Raw genomic sequence first — 18,523 nt, forward strand, 5'->3', positions numbered from 1 at the left:
ATTACAATTTCAGTAAAGGGAAACATCTGTTTCCCCCCCGCCTTAGAAAGTTACACTGCATCTTCCAAGCTGCCACATGCCTTTGAAATTCTGTGTTTAATCAATGCCATAATCTCCTCTTCCACAAAAATACCCCAGCATCCAGATAAGCAGCCTTGCAACAATTCCCCCTCCCAACATTTCAGCATGTTTAAATGTTTCCAGTTTTCCTGAAGAAAAGAGCAGCACTGAAAAATCCACACCAAACCCAAAGGTTTTGCTGACCAAACAGCGAAACAAACAGCACGAATTTTGAGAATACAAAATTTATTTCAAGCTTATAAAAGTCCTCAGCATTGCAAATTCTGTCACAAAACGTAACCTGTACAATGGATATTTTCATTAAAGTTTGGAGTAATGATAATTACTGCCAGATCTTCTCAGGCAGATCATTTCAGATCACACACACACACACACAGAGCTTCTCCTGCAGGACGGATCAGTCCCACATGTGCCTCGCAGATGGCTGCTCCAGAGTCAAATGTTTCAGCGCAACCTCTCTGCTCAGGACGGGGAGGTTCAGAGTGGAGCCACCAGGGCTGTCCCAAGGCCCAGTGCTGGCTCCTCTGGGCCCCTACTGCCTGCAGGTGTCGTGGAAAGCCTCGAGGGTTCGGAAGTCCCTCCACGTGGGTGGGAGGCCATCCTGCAGGAACTTCCCACAGCGCTGGCACGGAGCCTGGAACAGCTTTATGTAACTCCTTAACCAGGTCTGGAAGGAAAAGGGAGAGAAATTAAAGAAAACTGGATATGGATGTTCCCCTTTGTCATTACTCTTGCCAAACAGGAGCAGCAAGGACAGAGGATGTGCTTTGGCCAGGCCCCAGTGAGGTGCAGGGTGATTTTATAAACACACTGAGGATGACAAGGTCACTGTAGAGCTGAATTCCCACTTATTAATCATCTCTTTTCTAGTCAGTTAAGCAAATTCATTAATAGAAATTCCTGCCCTGTGAGCAGGAGGCATTTGCAGCTCCAGAGCTGTGAGGGGAGGCGAGTGCTGCAACACCTCACATTTTTACTGGGATGTAATTGTTCCTCCTGGTGGTGCCTTCTCCAGCTGAGTGTTGGTTTGTCTCTTGCCATGACCATCTATCACCCCCTGCTGCACTCCCACTGCAGGCTGGGCTCTCCAGAGCTGAAGACAGAAGGACTCCCACATCCAGCTAATGAACTTCCTCTCTAATGCGATTTCAGGATCAATACTCACTGCTCATAAAAATACTGAGCCATTTTAAACCTGATTACACTGATGACTACATAGATATAAAATAAATAAAAGGCCAGTAGTTGTGGTGTTTGTGAGGTCTCCAGGACGAGGTGAGAGATGAGAATCTGATTCCATGTTCTCAGAAGGCTGATTTATTATTTATTGTATTATATTATATTAAAAGAATGCTATACTAAAACTATATTAAAGAAAGAGAAGGATACAAAGAATGAATAATAAAAACTAGTGACTGACTCAGAGTCCAACACAGCTGGCTGTAATTGGCCATTGATTAAAAACAATTCACATGTTTGGATAAACAATCTCCAGACTACATTCCAGAGCAGCAAAACATGGAGAAGCTGAGGCTTCTCATCTTCCCAGGAGAAGAAATCCTGGCAAAGGGATTTTTCAGAAAATATGACAGTAACAAGTAGTGCTGAACAACACAGGGTAAGTTCAGATGTTCCTTCACAAAGTTCCTGCCTCTGAAATGGGCTGTTCCTGTCATCACACGCAGCAATGAGCATTGCATAACCCAATTCCCCACTCAAGGAGATACACAACTAAAAAAACCCCAGACCAGCAGATTTATACTGTGAAGGATGCACATGAATCTTGTCATTTAAAGTCCTATTGAATTACATCGATAAGAGAAAATTGTTCTCTAAAGAAGAGGTCAGCTGCGTGTATTGAAACAAATCCTTCCATCTTCATCAGAGTCTTCTCTATAGCAACCAAACCTTGGGCTGTCAATAACTCTCTCCAGAAGAACTAGATCTTGTCTGGCTTGAGCAGTAAATATGGGCAGCACAACTCTACAAGTAAATTGCTGTTATTTACTTCAGCTTGGATGGGCTTTGCTTGCACTATTGAGAAATCGAATTTTCTGAGCCATAATACAAAAATAGGTAAATGAAGTTAAATTGTGCACTTTAGACATGTGTTGACAGAAAAGAAAGGAATGGGTTCTTCATTCCCATCAGAAAATTAGGGCTCCAGAAGATCCTGTCATGAGGATTGCACAAGTGACAGCTGAAAGGCCCAACATATTGACACTTGTGCTGGTTTTGCTTTGTTGGAAGCTTTGGTGTTTTCTCTGATCAATACAGCAGGGCCACTTGTTCTACTCAACACTCGTGTTCAGGACCATGTTGAACATGGATCTGACCAGTAATGGTTGCTTTCACCTTTCAAAACTGATTATTTTAAGATGCACTTTGCAAATCTCTCATCTTAGTGGCCTTTTTATTAAACAACCAATCCAGCACAGCAGGGAGGAGAGCCTGACTGCTCTGAAATTACACACTGGAAATTAAGGATGTAAAAGAACTGGTGCTAAATACTCCTAAAGACAGTGAATGGCAAAATGAGATTTATGTTTCCCAAAGTCTCAGCTGCATTGCTCCAGGTGAAGGGGCAACATAAAGGAAGGAAGTGGAGGAAAAAGCCTGAATTGTAAAGAAAATCTCCCCAAATCCTCCTCTGACTGCCAAAATTCATTTTGGTAGAAGGAATCCTGAATCTTAATTCCTTGTATTCACCCTCTGATCAACACGGGTGCTTCTTATGCTAGTTTATTTCACAAATAGGATTCTAAATACAAAAAGAATTAAAGGGGATAAACTTAAATCTGTACATCAAGGTAGAATTGTATTGGATTAATTTTATTCAGTAAGAGATGATCTGAATACTCCAGTGTTTCCTTGCTTCTCCTAACACCTGCTGCTGAGCTGGCTAAGTACACACAGTCCCACAGGAACAAAGTTTGGATACAAAATGGAACCTTCTGTAAATAATGCCCATCCCTTCCCATACTGGGCAAGCTCCTCAGCTGGATTACTAATTTTGGGCATTTCAATTTCTTCTTACCAGGGAACTGCCAGTGGAGCAGATTTTGTTCATGCAGAACTTGCACAGCAGGAACTGTCCAAGGGCTGGACCAAAGGACAGAGTTTGCTTGAGGGAGTTTTTCCTCCTGTTCTGACCTTTGCAGACAGGAATCATCAGGCCAATATTGAGACCTGGACAGAAGAGCCATTCCCAGCTCAGTTTTCCAACACCAGTTCCCCCAGGGAAATGGGAATGGGCTTTTCACCCCTGTCCAGGTAGGAGACACAGAGAATCCCAGTCTCTGGGGGAATTCCAGCTGCATCAGAACTGCCTGTGTCCATCACTGCCAACACACTCAGATTGGGCTGGAAAAAGGTGTTTTCCAACAGACTTACCATGAAAGACCTGACCACCACATCTGGCATCTGGGGCAGCTGGTAGTGCAGCAGGGCAGTGGTTGCATGATCTGTCACCTGCATCAGACCAAAGGAGAAAGAAAATACCTTTGTTCACTCCCCATTTCACACAAAGCAGTGTCAGCCTGCAGGCAAACTATGAATTCCATGGGGAGGTAGCAAACCAGGGAGTACAAAGATTACTCAGTTTCATTTCCTCTGACATCAGGAATCAATTAATATGATTATGGTTTATAAATAACTTGCATTACTAAAAGATTTCTGATAAAAAGCTTTTTAATTTCCCAGACAGAGCCATAGCAAGATCACACATCTGGGAATTGTACATGGGCACAATACATATAAAATGTGTATTTATAATAACAAGAATAATTACAAGAAAAATCAGGAAAACTAACCAATGCTGACAGACTTTTTTTTAATTTTAAATAAGTACAATTTTTCAAATTATTCTGGAAGGGGCAGTTTCTGACAGTTATGATACACTTTTCTAGCAGTATTCAGCCTGTCAACTGTTACCAGCACACTCAACAGCTTACTGCTTCTTAGAAATTCAATTTTGAATGCAAGAAATTATTGGAAAAACTCTTTATGCTGGACAATAAAGAATTCAGAACAACAACACAACCACAAGAACTCTTTCACAGATTTCAACTCATGAATCTCAATGGTCCTCATCAGTAATGTCAAAGCTTCCAACAAAACACATGACTTTACAGAGAGTGATTTAATTGTATTTTCTAGTTCTGGCATGGGAGTGGAACACTTCTCAGGGCCAGTCCACAGACTATGGCAAACTCTGAGTAAGAGGAAGTGAGAACTGACATTCCCAGTGCTATTCCCAGCTAGCTCCAGTTGCTCCCCACTTGCAGTGAAGTCCAATCCGGCAATGGGAGTTGGAGCACTCCAAGTTTCACTGGAGACAAGAGAGGCTCGTGCTTGAAGCTATTCAGGGAGCTGGTTTTGCCAAAGATATATTCCTGAATAAATCCATGTATAGCCAGGCTCTCATTCACACCATACAAACTTCCTCCACAGAGCTCTCCATCACATCAGGCTGTCTGAATCCAGTGCTGAGATTTCCTGCTAATTTCAGACCCAGGATCTGCTCCCCACCATTCTCACACACCCAGCTCCCTCACTCACATGTGATTCTGACATTTGGAAGGCAAAACTTTCAGGACTTTGCACATCCTGGTGAGTTTGCAAAAATATTCACAAAAAGGACCTCGGCCTGTTTTAGCCATTTCTGTGTTACCATGTAAAAATAAATATGAGAAATAATGTGATGAACTGTGCATTAATAGCACAGCATAACTCAAACCAGCCATTGCTTTTAAACACATCTCATGCAGTGCTCAGAAGCCCCCCCAGCTATCTGAATCTTTTTTTGAGATGGTGCTTTTATAGGATAGTAGCAGACATGTCAAAGAATAGGAAGTTCTGAAGATATTTATGAGCAGCCGTTCTCCTTCTGCTGTATTTCTACTTCTAACAAACTGTGGTTTGTTTTTTTTCTCTCTTTTTTTCCTCCTGAACAACAAAGTTGTTTTCTCTTGGCACTGAGGAAGTCGCTTAAAAAATACTGCTATTAACAAATTTAAATTGACTGGCCACTTTGGCAAAGCTGCCCATATGCTGTTGCTATTGTAATGTAAAGATAATGAGATTCCTTGGGGAGATGAAAGCCATCCCAGCATTGCTGGAACACTAATAATGCCTTCTGCACGAAAAGAAGGCAATTTCTACCCTAAGCAAGAGCTGATAGCTAAAAAAGATCAAAGTGGGTGTCAAATTTGAGGAAGAAAAGTAAAGGAATGACTCCCCACCCCTTCCCAACCCAGCAAAAACCGTGATGTCAAACAGAAAGGAGCTGGGCCGTGGATAAACTGCCCAGGGCATGGGAGTGAGGGAGAATTTAACCCCCCCAAGAGAACAGACAATGAGAGAAAACACAAACTGATCGAGATTAAAAAAGAAGAGGAAAAAGGAAAAAAAAGGGGAGGGGGAAAAGCAAAAAATAATCCCAAAAGATCAATACCCAGCTCTCCTAATGGCAATACAATTTCACACCAAAGCAAAGAAAAACAAACTGTGGATGTGCCAGCTCACTTAAGGGACATACTTTTTCTTGCAGCCAAGCTGGAATCAGAAACTAATTTATTCTGGGTGTAGGATGATATTTTGTACATCTCAGGGTTTTATTTTATTAACTCCACTTTTATCGTTGTGCCTTACCTGCTGCTATCTAAGTTATCAGTCACTCTCTAATTTCTCTACTTTTTTTTTTTATAGGGAAACATATTCAGGGGAGCACACATCGATTGGGATAGCTCTGCTCTGGACCTTGAAATGGATTTTCAAGAGATCTTGCAGAAGAGCTCAATATTTCACAATTCATCTATTGAAAAGCACTTGTGTTTCTTGTCTTAAAAAAAAAGGAAAAACAAGGCAATCTCCTGCAGCAAAATTCTGCTGAATAAAATAGCCATTGTTGAACTAAGCACTTGGAGACTGAGGAAAAGAGACTTCAGTGACATGGAAAAAACAAATTTGGCAAAAAGTCTCAATTTTTCCCAGGAAGAGTTGTAATGCATTGGATCAGTACTGGAGTTTTCCAAAGGTGACACATCCAAAAATGGCTTTATTGGGCTTTGATGACACTGGATAGTCATACAGCATTCCCAAAGCTGGAAAATCCATTAAAAAAAATTAAATTATCCAATTTACAGGTGGAGAAGGCTGAGCAAGTGCTTCCTGTAAGTGGGAAAAGCAGCACAAAAGCAAAGACCTAAGGCACAGCCTTGCTCCACCACAGACCAGGTGAATGCAGCTATACCTGGCCCAATAAAAACCATCACATGGCTGAATTATAAAAGCTCCCTCTCCCCATGTATTCCAACTCACTGCCAGGAAATATCCTTCTCAAAAGTAAGTGCAGAACTTCCTTTAAGAGCCACAACTTTCCTTGCCACTCACTGGTTTATTCCCTCAAGCATGGCACTGACAACTCCATCTAATATAAAGGGATTCTTTAAATCCCCTGAAAGGTTTTTAATTTTTTTTTTTCCAAACCCTTGTAAGTTCATGGCCTTAACAGCAGCCTGTAGCAATGAGCTGTGAAGGCTGATCACAGCACTGAGGGAAAGAAAAAAAAAAGGAAGTTATTTTATTAGTGTTTAGATCTTTTATAACATGGAAAACTGCACGAATGCCTTTGTTCATTTCCAAGGATTCCCATTACTCAATCTTCTCTCCAGGAACAGATCTGAGTCCCTCTGGAGGGAATGTGGAGCACAGAATGTGGTGCCTGAGAGGTGCTGGGAAGGATGATGGATGGTGGAACAGGCACTGAGGAACTCGCACAAATCTCTACACACCCTTCCCCAGTTCAGGAAAGCACCACCAGACTCCTCTGAAAAACAGCATCTATCCCTTGTTTTCAGAGCTTGCAGTGTTTAGTTATTATTTTGCTTGTTCTGCTTATTGGGACTGAGTCCCAGAGGTTTTATTTCACTGCAGGAGGTCTCTGAGGAGAGGCAGGGGCTGATCCTGCCCAGGTGACCCTGGAGCAGCCCAGCTCCTCTCCTTGAGCAGCAGCAGCAGCAGCAGCAGCAGAGCCCACGCTCTGTCTCATGCATGCATTCATCCTGCACGTGATCTCACTCTGAGATTATTGACAAGAATACATCTTCATACATTACAATACTTATGTGCCCTTGTGCTGGTGAAAATGCCAGCACTTTGGGATCACAGGGCTCACAAACAGCTTCTCCAAGTTCTGGTGAAAATCTGCTTTGGGGAGAAGCAGACCAAGCAAAAACACAAGCAGTTTGTGGCATTGCTAGAACTGGTGAGACTGTTTAGGTGAAAATAAGGATGGGACTCAGAGATCAGAATGAAATAAATGGGTTTAAAGCTTTTGTATATGATTTAAACAGCCATCCTCCTCATAGTACCCAGCAACACCAGCTATGCTGCTCTTAACTGAGCAGCTGTTTGACACCATCTCCCAGTTTGATCCCCTCACAGCAGCTCCAAAATTCTATATTCTTCCTTCTTTTTTGAATGCAAAGTTATGAACATGGCACCATTCTTTACAATTAGAATTTTGAACTATCTGCACAATAACTAGAATTATTCAGCCTTCATGTATACCAGGATTTAAGCCTCAAAATCTTTCCTTATTTCCTGCTTTATTCCTCCTCTTGCTTTAGTGGATCAAGAGGCACAAGGTGTTAAAATTAGGAGGTTTAAGATGAAAACATTTGCTCTTCCTGTGGAGTTTAAATGTCACACCAACATGGAAGCCTGAAAAACCTTTTCTTTGCTCCTTGTGCTTCTGCCCTTTCAGCATTCCCCTCTCTTATTTCCCAGCTCCATTCTCTGGATCTAACCCTGCTGCTGCATTCAGTGCCTGTAAGGTTTGTTCACCCCAGGAGCAGATTTAGGAAGTCTCCAGGGAACTGGGAAAATGAGTGTACACTGGAACAGAAATGGCCCTCCAGGAGCTGGCCCCCATCAAATCACACACACCCAGGTCCCCTGCCTACTAAGGAGGAGAGAGAAAAGCCTTGCTGACACAGCCACTGTTTGCAAACAAAAAGTCAGGACAAATTTAGCTTGGTTTGACAGGGTTGGATTGAAGATCAGAGGTCTCTGGTCCTACAAAGTTGTGCTGCAACCCTGTGAGGATCTGACAGGACTGCAGCTCCCCCAGGCAGGGATCTGGGGAACTCCAGATGTTTTATTTGTATTATCATTGAAGACAGATTTTGGGGACTTGGTTGGGGTTTTAAAGAGGAACAGCCCTGTCCTTCTGTACATTTACAGGCAGCAGAAAGGGCTGCTCAGCCTCCTCCATGGGGGCAGCAGTTACTCATCCCTATTTTTCCTTTTTCCACATTGCCATACTGGTGACTGCCATGAGAAACACATTTCAAGAACATTCAGATGTGCTCTGACACATTTACTCATGATTTTTTAGTGGCATGAAAACATTTGTTCAGAAAATCCTGCAGTACAGATCCTACCCTGGTAACAGAGTGTGATAGTTTCTGTAACACTATTTTATCTATTTCCTTCATTTTGCTACTCCTAAATCACTACTCCTGGGTATTACAAATAGACACAAGTGCAGCTTTAGAGAATAAAGAGGAAATCAAACCAAGCACTGCACCACAGAGAATTTACTATGCTGAACCACAGCACTTTCTGTCACCTGTTTGAAAACTTGACGTGGGTCTCAGCCTTAACTTCTTCAACTATCAGCTCAATCTACACCACCTATTGATTAGAAGCTGCCATCACCTTCCATTTTTATCACATTTCTCAGGCAAGAATCTGAGAGCTCTATGCAACCAATTCAGTGAGAGCTCCTGTGAAGTCAGCAAATATTATCCCAGCCTGAGGGATAGAACGCAGCTGAAGAGAGGTGAAGCTGTCCAAGGTAACACAGTGACAGAGCCAGCAACAAAATCTATAAAACTACTATAAAAACCCCCCACAGACACTTGTTCAGCTGGTTACAGAACACCCTTTTCCCTGAAGTCTTTCTGGGTTGGTTCTTATTTTTTGGTAAATATGAATAATTTGGTATTTATCAAGAGAAAAATGGACAACAAGAACTTAGGAAGAGAACGAAGATTCTCATTTATCCATACTGCAGCCACAGAGGCAGCAGGAAGAGGGGTATTTTATGTTTTCTCACTGATCTCTTCTAGTTTCTGCTCTAAAGCATCACCTGGACATGAAGGGAAATTTATTCCACTTATTTATGCACCCTGAGTCCTTAACATGGACATCTAAGCAAACTGGACATTACTGAACTCTGTTATCTTCCTATAGACAATTATATCATCAAAACCCTGATTATTTATTATCATTTAACACAAATTTAAGCAAGTTATTCTAAACAAAAACATCCAGGAGGACAATTTTATGCCCAAATGAGTGTACAACCAAACACACACACACACACACTGGGAAATGGAGATGATGCAGGTCATCCCAGAACCTTACATTTATTCCACTGCAAAAATCACTTTAAAGCAGGCTGATAAACAAATGCTGTTTTACTTCCTGCTCTATTACCCTACTTGATGCAAAAATAGAAAGAATATTTCAACCACTAAATCTCTGGGGTGTGAAGAATCAACTGCAGCAAAAATTGGCTTTAATGCCAGGCAGAGAAGGGAGAGCAAGGCAGCTCCCCAAAAGCTGTCCTTTGATCTGCAGCAGGGCAATGTCCCAGGTCAGCATCCTCCCCTCCTGACTGCCTCTGAAACCTTGGAAGGGAGCTGCACAAGCACAGCCAAGATGCCAGAGTTTTGACCCCTGTTTTTAAGCTCTTTCGAGTCCCTGACCCCCATTTGCTTCACAAACTCCAAAGGAGGATGAAAGGAGCCAGAGCAGCAGCTGGAGGCTCCAGCTCCTTGAACTGGGGCTTGAGGGAAGGGAAACTGGAATTTAAACTTGGATCAATGTGAACTTACAGCATTCTGACAAGAGGCCTTCAAAGAGAAATCTTCCCTTCCTTGAAAATAGCAAGATATAGATCTTTCTAAAATACACTTTAACCTTCTTAGCAGTTTTATTTTTATTGCTGCCATTCTCTCATCAGGCTTCTCTTACTTTATGGCACAACATTCATTCCAGTAAGTCCCTCCTCTGGCTTACATCATCGTGGGAAGAAGGGCAGGCAAAAATAATGCCATGGAAAATATTTACAAACTCATTTTGGAAAGGGGGTTCCACTGATTTATTAAACTCAAGTTCTCAGGAATGTGAGGGAACAAGCCCCAGTGAAAACAACAAAGCAAAATCCAAATGAACCTGAAACAGTCCTTTCCCCCCCAAAAGATTTAAACTGATTTCTCATGAAATTTTAAGACTAGTGTAGTATAATCTCTGATCTCCTATTCCAAACCATGGACTGGAACTGTGATGGGAAATAAATCCAAATTAATAACACTAGAAGTGATCTTCTTTTCTACTCACAGTTTTCCATCATTACAGATTATTGTTTGCTATTTGCAAGTTGTGATGACAAAGAATAAATTCTGAATTATTTAACATAAGGGCCCAGATATTTAAAATCAATTCCACATATGTGCCTTAGGTAGAGAGAAATGATGTGAGACTTACCTTCTGAAAAACTTGATAGTTGGATTTAGACCATATGTCAAGCTACAGTAGGAAAAAAAGAAAAAAGTTATATATTACTACAGATAAAGAAGCAGCTTTGGAGAGAAAATGGATCAACAAAGATGCATCTCTGAGTTCATTCTTTTGACCCCTTGCCCTCACCTGTTGCAATCCAAGAAAGGGAATTAATAACATAAGATTTCCTTTGTATTGCAATGGAGAGTGAACACAGTTCAGCAGAGTTTCAATAAAAAAATTATACACACAAGACCTGTTGAATTAATGAGTTCTCTTTAAAAAAGCAAAATCTTCATTTGTATGGGGTTGTGGCTGATCTATGCAAATATTCATCAGCTTGAGTGTGTTTCTAAAATGAGGGCATTTTTATCAAGTTTATGCTTGTCTTGTGTTGAATAAGTGATTCAGTTACAAACGACACAAAGAGCGTTTAGCTGAATTAAGCCAAAGCTTTGGGTCTACTGGGGCTAAATAAAACATCCCTCAGGAAGCTGCATTTACATTTGCAGACAAAAATCACACTAAGAGAGATTTAAGGTAGTAGATAAATGCACACATCCATGACTTAAACGTGTGCTCAGCTACACACAAACTAAAAGAACAAAATTGAAATTTAAGATTTCTTAGCCCAGTGGCTCTGGTGTTTAACAATTCCTACTGACACATCAATGCTCTCTTAGCTAGTCCTGTGGAACATCTCACACTCTGCCAAGGAAAAGCAGCAGGGAAAAACAACAGGAGCTTCCATCAATCCCAGACTTGCAAATCACTTTTTTCCAACAGATCCCAGTGTACTCAACAATTCTGTATGCACAGAACTTGTCACAGGAAAGGTGTTTGATAAAGCATTAATCTCAGGAATCTTAGTCTAGACAGAAGAACTTCTGAGTGAATTTATGAAGCAGGGGCAGCTCCTCTAGTGCCTGATACCAGGGCTGGACACACGTGTTCTCACAAGGGGGGTTCTCTCTTTTTCTGGTACAACTGATTATTTCAGCTCTGCCTTAGGTGCCCATACATTCCAACTGACAGTACAAGACTCTCAAGGCACAAAAAGAGTCTGAAATGAAGGAAGTCATGTGAAGTGAGTAAAACACATTAGAGGGAGGTGAGGGAAGCGAGGGGGAAGGATGCTGAGTCCAAGTGATTAATTCACCATGCTAAAAATGGTCAGAATGCTAAAAGCTCTCACTCTTTCAGGAGCAGCAGTGTGAAGTGGCCCATGTCCAAATCCTGCCCAGCAGTGACTCCTGAGTCCCCAGAGCTCAGAGGGGACAGGATGATGCTAAAACTTCAGAAGCTGCTCCAGGAGCGATGTTTCACGGCTCAGCACTGCTGACCTTGCCCTGAGACAAAAGCCAGCTGATGTCTCAATGTCCCAATGCCTTCTCCAGGCTGGATGGGGACAGGAGTACCCCGAGGCACCTCCCTGCAAACCTGGTAACATTTCCTGGCTCTTGGGGTGAGATCAAGAACCCCTCTGAACATCAGCATTCAGACCTTGACCCAGGCTTGATTTATTATCCCACCTGGGAAGGCAGCACTGCACTTCCAGATTAGAAAGGCCTACATTTGAAAATAAAAATTTAATGTATATTTTTAAAAAAACCATCCTGTTTTAATGTAATTTACAGCTTTTCTTTGACTGCAGAGTTGCTGTAATTGGAATGTATAGATGGTTTGTTAATCTCCAGTGATCAAACCAAGTATGTGATCCTCTCTAGTTAGGCTCAAAAAAAAGTCCACTTCAGATGCTGCTTTAAGATGAGTCCAACAGGTTCTGAATGTTCATTAGTTGGCATGGAGATGGGAAAGCTGAAAAAGTAATGAATGCCTGTCTTACAGACGTGATGTTATCCATGTTAAAAAAGGAAGAAAGAAAAAAGAAAGAAAGAAAAAGCCACTAGCCCCTGCTCCTTGCATACATCTTAAATGAGTGCCCACCTTTCCCTCCTGAAACTGAGGATTAAGGCAGAGGCAGATTAAAGAATGCATCGTTATAGGTCTATTATTCTTCAACTTTTCACTTTCAATCAAGACACACATTTGTAACTAAAAAACTGCTGAAAGCACAATTTCAGGGCATCCTCTGCATGTGAATTGAACAGGGGCTTTCTCTCCCCAGTGCCCCTCTCCCCAGCCAGCCCCAGCAGCTGGAACAAGAGGCCGTTTGCTGAAGGTCGCGGAGCGATTTCAAAGGCGATAACAAACCAGAATGTTCCCTGCATCCCATATCAAACAGGTCCGGTGCCAACACTTATTAGAGAAATCAGATTCAACCCCCCCCTTCACCCAAACACACACAGAGCCAGCTTTGAAGTGGTGAGAATGCAGGGATCAGAAATTACCCCAGAGACAGCTCTGCCTGTCTTTGAAGCTTTCCTTTGATACTACTATTTCTTCTCCTCTCTTACGCTAGGAGGCTAAAAGCTGCCTTTTCTTATTGATATGGGGTAATTAATGAAGCCATAGCATTAACATAACCCAAGTTCCTGAACATGAGAATTCAACAGAGACACTTATGTTTCTTTAGTTAAGTCTAAGGGATGCAAAACAGGAATTTGGCTAGTGCCCACATGCCCTGCCAGGATGGTTCTTGGTCTCTGCATCCAAAGAAAAGCATGGTATTATCATGCCAAAAAAAATCCCAATATGATTTTTTTGTTGGCAGACCGATGACTCAGCTGCCCTGTGAAGATGAGCTGCATAGCTTCATTTAGTCAGGAATCAGGAAAACACTAGTAATTAATTACCATCCATGGTTAAATTTCAATGCACAACAAGCATGTCACAGTCTGAAATTAAGGGTGGCACTGTGCCACCACTAAAATCATGAGGGTAATTAAAATGCATCAGTCTGTGGTGGACATGAAGGGTTAGGATGGTGAGCAACAGCAACTGTGAGCAGGTCCAGCACCCACGACATGTCAGAGCCTGCCAGATCTCACTTATTGTTTTTGCAAAGTGGCACCAAAAATGTCCAAGTTATGCAGCTGGCAGCTTGGCAAAGACATTCTGCAGGGTCTGTGAATAATTCACGAGAGAGGTACACGAGGCACTTAAGAAATGCAATGATTCTGTCTGTATAAGCAAAGCTTGAAAAAAAAAACCCCAGAATGGCTGGTCTTGTTTTACTCACTGCAAGCTTAAAACTTCTGCTCTTTCACCTTAATTTTGAAAGTATTTAAATGTATGAGAGGGAGAACCCAATTTAGGGAGACTTCAGCAGAGACCACGTGAGGCTGTCATGTAGGCACCTGTCAACCTGCACAGCTCAATGTGTGAGCACACAGCAAGATAAAGCAACCTGGAAAATGCCATGTCAGCTTTCCTGGGTAACTGCTGGTGTGTCACTGTGCAGCTCCACAACCAGGAGAAAAACCCAGATTTGGGGTTTTTTTGCCAGACTTGCCTGACTGAAGGAACAGAGGAGTCTCAACAGCTCTGCTGTTTGCACTTGTCTCTTCCTTTTCTATTCCCAGCAATGTAGAATTTGCTAAAAACCAGTGTATTTTCAGTAACAAAGGATGACTGCTCTGATCAGAGGGGAAAACTTTGGCCTCTTCTGTGCACAGTCCATTTCTCCCTTAGTGTCTGTGTGACCAGTCTCCCAGTGATGGCCAGTTCTCCTTTTTTAAATACCACTGAATACATCTGGTTGCCCCAAACCCCCCTCTACTTGTGAAAAGTCTTCTTCCACTGAATTTCACTTTTTGTACTTAAAGGCCTTTCCAATGTGTGCAGTTTGGAGGGTGACTCAACAGACCCTCATCCAGTTATTTAAGTGCAAAGAAGATTTTTCCAATGTCCCTTCTTCAGCGTGCCTTACAGAAAAGAGGCACTTCAGCATTGCCATATTGCATGTTAGCACCTAATTTCCCATCTCCCTGTTGTTTACAAATATTAAATGTTTCCTAGGAATACATAAGCTAAGTCCCAAATCAACAATGACTGTGTAAACTGCTCCCTGGAAAAATTATCACCGCCTACTGTGTTCCTGAGGGTTCTCCATATTTCTGTTATTTAATAAGGATGATACTCACTGATCTTTTTCTTACTTTTTTTGTGTGCTTTTCCTTAATGCTGGTGCATTTTTCATGCTATCAGGCTAGCAACTGAGAAGCCAGAATGGTGTAGAAGCCTCACTGAAGTACCTTCCCAACAGCATCTGTTGTGACAGGGAAGGAATTGCAATGGACTCTGTTCCTAACTGACTGCAATCGCTCATTCCCAGCAGGCACAATAAGGAAAGCAAATCATTGTGAGAGCACAATCTTAATTCTTATTCTCCAATTACCAGAGTAGTTAATTAGTGACAAAAAAAAAAAGGAGCTCACTGTTTGTCAATATGTGCTCCAGTTGGCAAAACTAGCAAACTACGCATTTATTTAATCTTCCAAGCCAAATTTGCTCATGATTTAAGTGGCTCCAACTCCAATTCTACTTCAGTCAAATGAAATGTTCCTATTTATACCTAAAACAGAGACCTTCAAGTTTGCAAAATCTCTGGGATGCCCACTGGAATAGCAAAGTGCCACGTAAAGGTCACAGGTTGGTGCATCCTTGCAGGAGCAGTGACACAGCCCAGGGTTGGACACAAAGCTAAATGAGTAGAGAACAGACTCCCCTGCAGACTGGCTTAAAGCAAGAAATAAGCCAGGTGTTAACAGCAATGCTCTGGAGGAGCAGAACTGCTCCCTACTGACAGCAGGCAAAGGTTAGTGCCCCGTGCCCAGAGCTGGCCTTGGCAAGCCCTGCTGTCCCCTGGCAGCAAACGTGGCAGAGGAACAATGTGCAGCTCCCAGGAGAGATCACCTTGAGCTGAACAGAATCCCAGTGCCAGATGCTGAGTTTCAGAAAGGAACTCCTTACTTAGCTTTTCAGCATATATAGCATTATTGTATTTCAAGGGAGCTTCAAAGGAAACTGGATTCATCAGAGAAAACGAGCACACCCAAATGAAGTGTGACATGGGAATCCATCACACACTGTCAGTGCTCTCTCAGCAGACCATCATTTCACTTCCATGCAGAACTTGGGGTGAAGAGGGGCTGCTGCTGGAGCTCTGTATTTATATGCAAATATACAGGGACTAGAGAGCAGCTGCTTCTGTGGCAAACTGGTATTTAAACCTGCCTATCTGAAAAAGGCAAATTAAAATTAAGCAATTTTTATTTTACTACTTCTTAGGCCAATCCTCCACCCTTTGAGGAAGAATGTCTCACCTGGAAAATGGAGCTGCACTGTTTCCTTCAGCAGCTCAGCTCCTGGCCTTTCCCAGAGAACAGAGGTTCAGACTCAGAGCTGCTGAACTCTGGGTCAGCACACAACGTGCTTCTGTGTGCTGAAACACAGTTATCACTTCTGAAAGGAAAAGAAGTCTCACCTCATTATAACATGGCCTATGGGTGCCAAATATTCATCTTGATATAATGAACTTCTTATTTTAATAGGCTTCATAATCAGAAGAGAAAGCTCCAGAGACAATGTGAAACATGGAGGTATTTAGTGCTGTTACTGGAACGGAGAGTGCTGGTGGATGTCTCAGGAACAGAGACCCTTGCACCCTGGAAAGAGACCTGAGCTGAGCTAAGGCCGTCAGGTCCTGTTAACATCTCCTGATGTGCTGAGGAGAGCCAGATGGAGAGTGTGCAGGCATAGGAAATCTCAGGGTTCAAGCAGGGTGAGCTGTTCACAAAATAAATCACTTGTGGAAACAGGTAACACTTGCTGTAGTAGCTGCTCTTCAAGATGTGCTGCTGCAGGCAAGCAAATTCTTGAGGAGCACCCACCAATGATCCTCTCTGTTGTGTTTATCAAGCCAAAATAACCAGCCCAAGATTTCTCAATGGCTCTCAGAAGAGTGAAAGCTGAACCTTGGGCTGTTGATGTGCTGGTACACTGCAAAAATGTTTTCTCAGCAGACGCTATGAACACAGCAACTGAGGTCTAAGGTGATAAATCAGAAATTCAAGCAAAGGCTTCAGAGCTTAGAAAGAACTCAGAGATAGGGAGATGCAAAACCTAAGCAAAACAAGACAGATTTAAACTGGAACATTGTGCAAACATTCTAAGTCTTTTTCCAGTTTTGCATTTCCAGTGTGCCTGCAGTGGGATCCCAGTTTTCTGCCATGAAAACAGATGGAAATGAAGTGCAGTGCTGCTGGAGAGGCTGTGACCTATTGTACCTGCAGAGCCCCTTGTGGCAGGAAGGAATGATGAATCTGACTCCATGTTCTTGAAGGCTAATTTATTATTTTATGATACTATATTATATTAAAGAATGCTATACTAAAACTATACTAAAGAATACAGAAAGGATACTTACACAATGCTAAAAAGATAATAATGAAAATTCATGACTCTCTCCAGAGTTCTGACACAGCTTGGCACTGATTGGCCAAAGAGTGAAAACAACCCACAGCAGAAACCAACAAAACAAGCACCTGTGAGTAAACAATCTCACATTCCTCATGTGAGCACAGCACAGGAGAAGCAAATGAGATAAGAATTTGTTTTCCTTTTTCTCTGAGGCTTCTTAGCTTCCCAGGAGAAAAATCCTGGGTGAAGGGTGTTGGGGAAGATGGAACAGGAAAGCCTTCTAAATATGATTGCCTGGCAAGATTTTGAGAATATGGAAACTATGAGCGAGATTGAAATGAAAGCAAGCTTTGAGATACCTCAGTTACTGAACAAATGGAAAACAATGGTGTAGCCAGCTGAAGGTAATCTCCTTTTGATGGAACAACACCCTCTGCTTGCAGACAGGCCCAAGGGTCAGAGCAGATCCTACCAGCTTGGCAGAAGGGCCCAAAGAGGAGTTTTTAGGGTTTAAAATGTAGCACAGTATGGTAATGTAATGATTCTTACAGGCTGCATGTAAATGCAATAGGATTTGTATCTTGTACTAGATTGGTCAGTGAGAATTAGAATATTCAACACAGAAGATTTATTGTGTTGTAACGGGAACCTCGCTCTCTTATCCTCTTCTACTCTTTACCCCTTTTACTCTCTCATCCTTTTTACCACATTCTTGCCTTCTCTTTCTTTACTTCTCTGTGGCTGGCAGCTCCCAGCAGGGCCCTGCACCCAGGCCCCTTGCAATAAACCCCAAGTTCCACCACCTGGCTTCAGAGATCTCTTGTCTCCGTCCATCCCCACCATCCTACCCCTCGTCACTTCTACAGAAGGGATTTTTCAGAGGATGTGAGTGCCCCAGTGCCCCACCTTGTGAATGCCCCACCTTGTGAGTGCCCCATCCTGTGAGTGCCCCAGTGCCCCACCTTGTGAGTGCCCCAGTGTCCCATCCTTGAGTGCCCCATCCTGTGAGTGCCCCATCCTGTGAGTGCCCCAGTGCCCCACCTTGTGAGTGCCCCAGTGTCCCATCCTTGAGTGCCCCATCCTGTGAGTGCCCCATCCTGTGAGTGCCCCAGTGTCCCATCCTTGAGTGCCCCATCCTGTGAGTGCCCCATCCTGTGAGTGCCCCATCCTGTGAGTGCCCCAGTGCCCCATCCTGTGAGTGCCCCATCCTGTGAGTGCCCCATCCTGTGAGTGCCCCATCCTGTGAGTGCCCCAGTGCCCCATCCTGTGAGTGCCCCATCCTGTGAGTGCCCCAGTGCCCCACCTTGTGAGTGCCCCAGTGTCCCATCCTGTGAGTGCCCCATCCTGTGAGTGCCCCATCCTGTGAGTGCCCCATCCTGTGAGTGCCCCATCCTGTGAGTGCCCCACCTTGCCATCCTCAGTGTAGACGTTCTCGCTGTAGCCCTTGACGATGGTGCGGTCGATGAAGAGGCTCCGCATCACCACGATCACCTTCAGCACCTTCCCCAAGGTCACCTGGGGAGAGCAGGACAGGGACACAAAC

The 18,523-nt window shown here is 43.0% G+C and overlaps 1 protein-coding gene across 1 annotated transcript in view; it reads right to left on the reverse strand.

Moving 5' to 3' along the window:
• Window positions 1–289: 289 nt before the first annotated feature.
• Window positions 290–18,523, reverse strand: part of MED27 (mediator complex subunit 27) — an 85,184-nt gene continuing 66,950 nt past the window's right edge. Inside the window, exons 5-8 of the mRNA XM_036393897.2 lie at window positions 18,388–18,495; window positions 10,642–10,683; window positions 3,475–3,552; window positions 290–748 (exon numbers count right to left, since the gene is read on the reverse strand). Of these exons, the coding sequence (XP_036249790.1) occupies window positions 614–748; window positions 3,475–3,552; window positions 10,642–10,683; window positions 18,388–18,495 (363 nt within the window). The 3' untranslated portion in view covers window positions 290–613. The remainder of the gene's footprint in view (window positions 749–3,474; window positions 3,553–10,641; window positions 10,684–18,387; window positions 18,496–18,523) is intronic.

Source organism: Molothrus ater, chromosome 20 (assembly GCF_012460135.2).
Source record: "Molothrus ater isolate BHLD 08-10-18 breed brown headed cowbird chromosome 20, BPBGC_Mater_1.1, whole genome shotgun sequence".
Classification (NCBI taxonomy): domain Eukaryota; kingdom Metazoa; phylum Chordata; class Aves; order Passeriformes; family Icteridae; genus Molothrus; species Molothrus ater.